The sequence below is a fragment of the Bombyx mori genome, chromosome 8, assembly GCF_030269925.1.
Source record: "Bombyx mori chromosome 8, ASM3026992v2".
NCBI classification, from domain to species: domain Eukaryota; kingdom Metazoa; phylum Arthropoda; class Insecta; order Lepidoptera; family Bombycidae; genus Bombyx; species Bombyx mori.
Window position 1 is genome coordinate 13,161,142 of NC_085114.1, and position 10,557 is coordinate 13,171,698.

The 10,557-nt window shown below is 37.1% G+C and overlaps 1 protein-coding gene across 50 annotated transcripts in view; it reads right to left on the reverse strand.

Moving 5' to 3' along the window:
- The window catches only part of LOC101736140 (perilipin-4), a 53,580-nt gene extending 43,323 nt beyond the window's left edge, over positions 1 to 10,257 (reverse strand). For 22 of the 50 annotated variants that reach the window (XM_062669866.1, XM_062669856.1, XM_062669843.1 and 19 more), the window contains exon 1: positions 10,026 to 10,249. In XM_062669866.1, coding sequence (XP_062525850.1) covers positions 10,026 to 10,044 — 19 coding nt within the window. In that variant the 5' untranslated portion in view covers positions 10,045 to 10,249. Of the gene's footprint in view, positions 1 to 10,025 lie in introns of all 50 variants that reach the window. The other 28 variants (XM_062669867.1, XM_062669861.1, XM_062669844.1 and 25 more) reach the window with 3 other exon arrangements.
- Positions 10,258 to 10,557: the final 300 nt, after the last annotated feature.

Sequence of the window (10,557 nt, forward strand, 5' to 3'; positions counted from 1 at the left end):
CTTGTTCATTATGATGATATTATAATATTGTTATAATAGATAATCTATCATTGAAAGGGTTTTTTTAAGAAAGAAGGATTATTGGTGGCCCGGAGGCTTTTACGGTTTCACTAGGACTGGTGAGCGAGCACGGGCTCAATCAGGAGGGGTGAGTTTTGCTAACAGCTGCCTGAGCGCCTCCGAAGGAGACCTAAGAACTCAAGAGCAGCTGTTTCGCGAATGGATCTTTAATAGATAGGTATTTTTAAATGTCATACTTTGTACAAAAAACCTTTTTATTTTATTGCTTAGATGGGTGGACGAGCTCACAGCCCACCTGGTGTTAAGCGGTTACTGGAGCCCACAAACATCTTCAACGTAAATGCGCCACCGACCTGTAGATATAAGTTCTAAAGTTTCAAGTATAGTTACAACGGCTGCCCCACCCTTCAAGCCGAAACGCATTACTGCTTCACGACAGAAATAGGCAGCGTGGTGGTACCTACCCGTGCAGACTCACAAGATGTCCTGCCACCAGTTTATTTCTTATTTGTTTTTTTTTTAAAGCCAGGTTAGGAATACGCGATATTTGCTTCGGATATATATTCGGACATACTGCTTCGTGCATTGTTCTTAACACGGCGCGTTTCTATGCTTTTAACTCAGCCTCCATTGTTAGTTCGTCAAAAATTATTCAACTGTAACTAGAACAATGCGTATTCTATTACAATAAGTTAATCAGTTTGAACATGAGATGTCTTAATTTGTATTTATTTTCTTTGTGTAAACGCATGGCAGTACGCAGCGGCTTGGCTCTGCCCCTGGCATTGCTGAAGTCCATGGGCGACGGTAATTACTCACCATCAGGTGGACCGTATGCTCGTCTTCCTTTTTTTTATTTTATTGATTAGATGGGTGGACAAGCTCACAGTCCACCTGGTGTTAAGTGAGTACTGGAGCTCATAGACATCTACAACGTAAATACGCCACCCACTTTGAGATATACGTTCTAAGATCTCAGTATAGTTACAACAAAGGCAATTGAGTACAAGGGCAATAAAAAAAATTAAAAATATGACTCAGGTGCATTTTTTTCCTACCTATTCGCTGGTATCTTAAGGGGCTATTCCAGCTACGTCCGGACGGGTAGGTGTGCTCACGGGCTCGACCTGAGAGAATCTGCTAACAGTAGCCCTAGCAAGAGCAGTACTTCGCAGAATCTACCACCGGATCGAAATCGCTACCCACTGAGAAGTTCCGGCGAGAAACTCAAAGGGCTGTGTCTGTGGGGTAATTCGTTCGTCGATCCCTTCGTCGCAAGCACGCGTGTGACAAGTACGTAATGAGATAAACGCGGCCAAAGTACGAAGAAAGTTTTGAACGTTACGGGTAAGTACAATTATTTGGACTCGTGTGATTGTGTTAAAACTCGGAAATTTAAGTAAACAAAGAGTATGCATGCGTGTTGTGTCAAATACATTGTAGTGTGTGTAATGTTTTTTTTGTTGATTTAATCTATTTTTAATGCATATTTAAAAAAAAATAGCATTCTGCACTCCTTCTCTATATTCTCTATAAGCGTGGGAAATTGCATACTCCTTCGTCCGCGCAATTCTCGTAAAAAGGGGTACAAAGTTTTTGCTTCACATATTAATGTATAGATTCAAAGATAATTCTATAGTTTCGCTCTCAAAAATTATGACTAGGCACTGACTAGAAATATTGAATTCCAAAAAAAATTAATCGCCCTGGATTTAAATGGTTAATATTCCATTATAATGCATTTAAGTATTTCAAAGCCCATGATTACATTTGATGATTACATGATGTACATTTCTTTAATATTCTTCTTAGTGGCAATAGAAAAATTTGGATAAAAAAAAACGCATATAACAATACCAAATCATACAGCCGCGCACCGGGAATCTGGTGATAATATCTTTATATATATTTCTTCTGTGCGTGTGTTTGTCACTGTAATCCGCCTAAACGACTGGACCGATTTTAATGAAATTTTCTGTGTACCTTCAGGTGGATTCGAGAATGGTTTCGATTTACAAATCAGCCCGGCAGATGGCGCTGCACTCGGTATCTAGGTTATTTATCTTTCCTAAAAATAATTTATATGGCAAAATATGAATATAATTTGTTCTTTTATGCTAAAGTTCTCGATAGATTGAAGCTTTGGAATTAATAAAAATCCCTGAAATGTACTAACCTCAATAGCTCTTCGTTCGAATTACAAGGTATGTACATATGTATCTCAATTAGTGCAATCAGTAATATCGTGCTATGCCCTCAAGAATGTACCAAATGGCATTCGTCGTCTCGCTCGTTACAAATGAATCAGAGAGAGATGGAAATTACGTGTTATTAATGGTGTTGGAACCCAACCGGCCGGCCTTGGTGATGTCATCGTGTGCAGACTCGGTATTTGTTTTCGTTCCGAGTTTCGAGATAGGGTCTGTTTATTAAACTCAGGGTTTACGAACTAAATCGGAGCGGGTGTACCACTGTCCACTGGGGGGTAATGTAAGTTTATCTATCCCTATCGCCATAACGAAACCATACTCTTTCTTAAAAGCACAACTGTTTTTTTTTTATTGGCAGGCAGACGAGCGTACGGCCCACCTGATGGTAAGTGGTTACCGTCGCCCATGGACTTCAGCAATGCCAGGAGCAGAGGCAAGCCGCTGCCTACTGCTTAATACTCTCCACAAGCCTCGTTTGAAGAAGGACATGTCATAGCGCTCGGGAAACACCGTAGAGGGGAGAGCTCATTCCATAGCCGGATGGTACGTGGCAAAAAAGACCTCTGGAAACACACTGTGGATGACCGCAGTGGCTCCAGGTAGTATGGATGAACTCTACTCCGGTGGCCCCGGCCCAGAGAGGGAGCAGTACTCCACGCGAGGCCAGACTTGTGCTTTATAGAGCAAAAGTCTTTGTCCAGGCGTGAAGTACCGCTTAGCTCTTATGATAGATATTTTCTTGGACATATTTTAATTGTGTGAATATCAGAATATGGCGACCCTAAATAAAAAATTGGATCAATATTCTTACATTCACAATTATCATTTATTATTACAAAATTATTCGTTATCATTTATTAATATTACTTTAATCTTATTTATTAATACATCAATAATTCAAAATACACCTATGGACTGTTTTAAATAAATGATTTTAATTTAATTGTTTTTTATTTGTAAATATAGTTAAACAAAATAGTAGACTAGTAAATTTAAATTATTTAAAAATTTACGTTTTTGCAAGAATAAATAATTAATTAGTAAAAAAATTAAATTTTGATAAAACACGGCTTACACTTTTTTTTATATAAACGGAATACAAATTGATTTTTAGTTAGTTAAATGTTACATGTTTATTCACAAGAGTTCGCTGAAGGCAGCTTTTGTACAATTTATTGTTATTGTAAATGATGCATTTCCGTTCTGTCATTTATCTGTATTTATTTAGATTTATATAGATACACAATAAAATCGTTTCATACTAAGTATTTTAAACAAAGGCTGTATGTACAAAGGTACTAAACACAACGTTGGCCTCAATGTATTAAAAAAAAGAAAACAGCATTCTGTAACACATATTTAGTTTCTATTTCAATCGATATACAAAGTCAACAGTGTGAAAATCGTTATTAAAGCAAAGTTGTTGAATATAGTGGATTTGTATTAAAATTTGGCAAACGAACAACACATACGAGAGTAAAAACGGTGTTTGTGATTCATAATTTACTGAATAACGCGCAGAATTCAACCGAATGCCCGTGACCTTAGCTTCGTTTCGGTACACGTGCACTCGCCCGACTTGCGCGGCTTACATGTTGTCAATCGACACCCTATTACATACGGTCGATATAACAGTACCTCGTGCCAGTTACCTGCCTACCAGTACTAGAACCTTACTGTACTTTATTAAGAAATTGACGGTACCAAAGGAATACTGTCAAAAATACGTCCGTTTTTAAGCTAAAGGTTTAGGGCGTAGCTATCACAGAACGTAAGATATTTGACAGATGCCTGTATCTCGCTAACGACATTTTCAAGATAAGCTTGCATATAGTATACTAGCGACCCGCCCTCGCTTCGCTTCGGAAACTGTAATTTATTATTAATTTCTGCACTATTTAATGGATGTTATTATACATATACATATACCTTTCTCTTCAATCACTCTATCTATTAAAAAAACCGCATCATAATCCGTTGCGTAGTTCTAAAGATTTAAGCATACATAGGGACAGACAGATAATAATATAGGGACAGAGAAAGCGACTTTATTTTATACTATGTAGTGATGATGCAAGTTCTGAACGATAACATTCCGACCGTCGCGTCGTATATATCGTCTTTTCGCATTAAAAGTGTACAATTTCCAAAAATATTCGAAATTGAGTTAATATGCGGAATCATTTGGTATCACCAGTATTTTTCTCATAAATACCTACGAATAAATAGACTTATTATTTATTCGTAGATAAATACTGTCAAAAGAGCGTAGTTTAGTTTTTTTTGTTTTTTTTTTAGTTTACCTATGTTTTGACTACTATTAACAAAATTTATTACATAATTTTATCTTACTTTAAAAGATAGATAATGTAACTGGTAAAAAATAAAAAATAAAAGTTGCAAAGATGATTAATATTAAAAATACCACATGTTAAACCTTTAAAACACTCTCCTGTAAAATTAGTAAGTTTTGAGATTATACAGTTTTAATACGAGAAGACGATATTTCAATTCGGATCCTCCCGATCCATTATCGGTGTTTTTAGGTACCTCAAGCAACGGTCACTGTTATTATCGAATCCGTCGCTTGCGGCGAAGGGTTCGGCGAGTAAATTAACCCTCAGACACAGCCCACTGAGTTTCTCGTCAGATCTTCTCAGCGGGTCGCGTTTCCGAAGGACAAAAAATCCGTCCGTCAGCTTACAGAGTAATCTCACCCGCTCGCTGGAAAATTTTGCTTCGGCGTTACCTCGCTAAAGGCGAGGAGTTATTTATTACTAGCTTTTGCCCGCCTCTCCGTCCGCGTGGAATAATTACTTTGGCATAATGCTAAGTTTTACCCCCCATTTAATTTACAAAGAAAGTGAAAATATTTTTGAATTATAGAATGTTAAGGAGCTCTTTAAACCCCTATTTTGAAACATTCTTTATTGGTACTCCACTTGTATTGGTCTTACCGTGATGTTATATAGCCTATAGCCTTCCTCAATAAATGGGCTATCTAACACTGAACGAATTTTTCAAGTCGGACCAGTAGTTCCTGAGATTAGCGCGTTCAAACAAACAAACTCTTCAGCTTTATAATATTAGTTTAGATTAACATTTACCATCTTGTATAAAACCTCAATCGAGATATCACAGACTACTTTCTTACTTGTGAATTGTGAGATTCTTTAATCTACTAAATTGATTTGACTGATAGAACAAAAAGGAAGAAGGATAAATAACCACAGTTCTGTATTTGAAATATGCAAGATCAAATGTTTTTTTCAGACTTCAAAACGCTTTCATTGTACTCCACAGAGGTTGCCCTAAGTTGAAAGAGTCGAAACTTTTTTTTTTATTGCTTAGGTGGGTGGACGAGCTCACAGCCCACCTGGTGTTAAGTAGTTACTGGAGCCCATAGACATCTACAACGTAAATGCGCCACCCATCTTGAGATATAAGTTCTAAGATCTCAGCATTGTTAAAACGGCTACCCTACCCTTCAGACCGAAACGCATTACTGCTTCACGGCAGAAATAGGTAGGGCGGTGGTACCTACCCGCGCGGACTCACAAGAGGTTACTACCAGTACTCATAATAGGTCCTACCACCACTCAAAATGTTCTTGAAGAAAAATTTTCGGGTCCGGTTCCTAGAAATAACTTCGTTGTAGGTATTTGTAACGTTTTGATTTTTTTAAATTTATTGCTTGGATGGGTTGTCGAGCCCATAGCCTAACTGGTGTTAAGTAGTTACCGGAGCCCATAGACACCTACAGCATAAGTGATGCCACTCACCTCGAAAATTGGCACCACTTGACAGACACCTGAGTTCTAAGTTTTCCGTTTTGATAGTACAACGGCTGTCCCACCCTTCAAACCGAAACGCATTACTGCTTCACGGCAGAAATAGGCAGGGTGGTGGTACCTACCCGTGCGGACTCACAAGACGTCCTACCAGTAAAAAGTAAAGTGATATTCAAAAATTTGTTTTAGACTTAAACAATTTCATTTACAACAATAAGTTTCCTGAAACCCAAATAGCTGTCCAGTTGAAAAATTTCCAATCCTAATTAGAAAGACATTGTTCCATCCATTATGGCAGTCAGAGAGTCGTTGACCTACATTTGTGATAGAGTCGTTATTGAATTATCTTGCGCAATAACTGCATCACGACGCGACGCGGAATCACCACGACCGAGCTTCGGGACTGCTGCATTCTGCAGTGGGTATCGATCGGGCTTAGCCTCGCTATGACGTCATCGAACTTCCTAGCAAGTTACACGTAGTATACATAGAAAATCTTGTATTTCTAGAAGATTCTGTACTGTATTTCTTACTTTTCTATGATTATATCGTGACTGTGACGTAATCTAATAGAGAGTTATCTATTGTAAAATTATCATCACGAATATTTTCCGTGTCCAATGTGCAGTAACTTTTTCCTTAACTAATCATTGGTAGCCTAATAGCTATTCTAACTGCGCGCGGAACAATTATGCGGATAGTTCTTTGGGAGGAAACGCTCACTTCGATAAAGCGGCACGACACGAGAACCCTCTCACCGTGGCCGCCGGAAACTACATTCCCGATCCTGCGGACAGAATGGAAAGCAGTCGACGTTCCCCAAACACGTCATTTCGGATCCTCCCGTTCCAATAAAGGTGCTTTTTGGTACCCCAAGCACCGGTCATCGTTCTCGCCGAACCCGTCGCTTGCGACGAAGGGCTCGGCGAATAAATTAACTCACAGACACAGCCCATTGAGTTTCTCGCCGGATCTTCTCAGTGGGTCACGTTTCCGATCCGGTGGTAGCTTCTGCGAAGCACATCTCTTGCTACGGTTCGTGATAGTAATTCAGTGAATCTAGAATAACTCCTCGAGGTTACGAGGTAGGAAAAAAATCGGAGGTAGGTATCAGTAGGTGCGCTCGCAAACTCAACCTGAGACAATTTGCTAACACTAGCCCCAGCAAGAGCACTTCTTCGCAGAATCTACCATAGGATCGGAAACGCGACCCACTGAGAAGATCCGACGAGAAATTCAGTGGGCTACTCTTTTTATGTATGGTGCAATGATTTTCCAGACGAAATTTACTGTGCGCCGGAATTATGGAAGATAACTTTTGTCAATATGAGTTCAGAGTAATGGGTAATTAAGTGCTACAGTTGATTTAAATGATGCTATCCTCAAAACTACTTTTCCCTAAACTTTACACTGTGACGATTTTAATAATTATTAAAAGTATTTACTTTAGCGTTGCGTGACATGAGTCGTCATAATATTTATAATAGTTTAAAGTCATCGAAGACTGTGGACTGAATGACAAATGTGTTTCCTTATTGCGTCGTCTTGAGTACAATTATGTTTGTGCGCCACACGAATTGTTTGAATAGCTAAAATGTTTGGTCAAGTCCTTAATATTGATTCTCGTGTATATCTATAACAAGAGTTACTGCGTTCTTCGATAACATTTCGATATTATGTCGAAAACGATTGAAATAAGTTTTTTTCGTATAACAAGCATAACACTTTTTATTTATTTAATTTATTTATAGCTTAGATGGATGGACGAGCTCACAGCCCACCTGTTGTTAAGTGGTTACTGGAGCCCATAGACATCTACAACGTAAATGCGCCACCCACCTTGAGATAAGTTCTAAGGTTTCAGTATAGTTACAACGGCTGCCCCACCTTTCAAACCGAAACGCATTACTGCTTCACGGCTGAAATAGGCAGGGTGGTGGTACCTACCCGCGCGGACTCACACCTCAGGTCCTACCACCAGTACAAACCTACCACTTATCATTTAAGTTCATATAAATCCAAATGTGTCATAAAATATAAGATACAGTCATTCTATGTACTATTCAAACGTGCTTTACAGAAAATGTTGTGGATAGAAAATTGTAACGGCTAATACATAACATACTTCCTTACAACCTATTACAATGTTATAAATGTGCATGATCTAATAGTATTGTGATTCATATATTTTTAGAATACATTCATGAGAATTTTCTTTATGCGATCACTGATTACTGTTTAACTAAGTTTTTTAATTATTCTTTTTTAACTTTTCACGATTTTATGGTATTGGTAACGCGACCTTTAAGCCGTATATTTTTAATGCTGATAACTGAATTATAGGTTAGTGAGCAACCTTTATGAAGTAATTTTTATATCATCTATGGTTAGAATCATGTCGTCTATTAAACCCTAGAATAACGTTTATACTGTGACTGTCTAATTGACAGATGACTTAATGCTTAACCCGGTGGTTCTAGATTTTAGAGATTACAAAACCACCGACCCATGGTAAAATATTGCGTAGTATGATATTTTTTAAGGCTTTTCACTTTGTAAATAGTATAAGTGTACTCTATAGTCGTATAGGGTATAAAGTAGCATGTGGTTAATTATTTTCGAATTCCAAGTTTGAAGTGTTAGAAACCACATACCTACCTAGTCTGTAGGTATAATAACTGAATCCAACAAATGCAAACATTTTGTGTCCGTAATTGTTGCTAATGTATTATTTTCATTTTATTGCCAATGGCGATAGATGGGGTTTTTCATGAGCACCCAAGAACATTCGTAACCTTATAATGTGTAGACATATTAGACCTTGTAGACCTACTGATACTTCTCCATCTTCCGTAGTGGTTTCATCTCCTTTACAAAACATTCCTCCTAATTCCTATGAAAATTATGTGCTGGTAATATTATGTAACCACCCTTCTGCACATTTCGATCGTAAAGCAATACATTCTGCAATATGCTTTCGGATTTAAGTGATAGTTACGGATATTAAACCAATGAAATAGAGATATCGTTCTCATGTCATTTCAAGGTAAGGAATTCATGTTGGTTGGACCTATGATCTCCGGTAATCAATTAATATAGTATAGGGAGGGCACTTCTGGCCATTTGATCATAACGCAACACGGTTACCTACCTATACCTATGCTCGATACAGCGAAGTCATATTCCGTCGCAACAACAAAAAAACATACGACGCAAAATATGTAAAATACATCAACTCTAGTGATATAGACAGTTCTTGAACTAACGCAAAATACGTAAAATATGTAGATCAACTCTAGTGATTAGACAGTTATTGAACCGTTTGCCAGTGGAACAAAAAAAAATAGATTTCGTAAATTCAAGAGGGTATTGAAGTTGTCAGTTTTATGTATTCGTCATTTGTCATTCGTAATAAAAATTTATTCCCGGTCGGTAGGTAGCTGCGATTTGAATGATTTGATCGTGGTCCATACGTATATGACATTATACATAAATATACCTATTTATGTACCTATGTAAGGAATATATCACAGAAGTCAGATCAGATCAGGTAGTAATAGTTACCTAATCGTTTCGATGGAATAGTTGAGTAAAACGAATCGTTAAAGTTAATTTTATAAATAATATTATTCTAAAGGGTCTTACCACGATTTTTAAATTTAAAAATCTTGAGCTCATTAAAATTAAAATCGTGGTAAGAGCATTTTAAACACAAATAATAGTGCGCATAGTTGAATTGTTTTAATCTTGTTTTATTTTTGAAATTATGATACATAGCAAAACTACTCCTAATATCTACCTGATTCAATTGGTAAATTTATTATACTTATTAATTACGACGAGCATATTTTTTGTAATTTCATACGGACCTACCGAGATGAAACGAAATCTACGTAAAAATGAGACATGCTTACATGCAAACCTAATAGCACTTCAAAAATAAACTTACGTTTATTCATCATTTAATTATGTAATTAAAACAAAAATGTATTCCGAACTTTACCTGCGATTCCGCTGAACATTTTTGCGTTTTATTTATAAAAAAGCACAACACGTTTATTAAGATCACTGAATAATTTTCACCGGCTCTTTTAAATTTTTCTATACTTTAGCAATACCGAGATCGGACTGCCGACGACACTGCGGTTGAAATGCGGCGATCGAAATACCTCCAAGGTTCAACTGACTGTCGACGAATCACGAATAAACTATACTTTCAAAGCCGATCCCGACTCGAGAGACGTATTTTTATCTATTACGTCATCGCGGGCTGCGTTTTGTTCTTGCAAATAATGTTCTCTAAAGCTTTAAAAAATAAAGTAAATACTTTCTAATTTTTAAATTTGTTATTACTACATTTATTACATTGATACAAAAATACATGCTTAAAACCTTTGTTTTTTTTAAAACTAAAAATAGTAAAATCTACTAAAATAGTAGAAACACGACGTTCTGGTAATGTTAAATGTTGGCCTCTAAATTCTAAGAAAAAGTACACGGCAAAGAGAACGCATTGATGTCCACAATCTATGGCC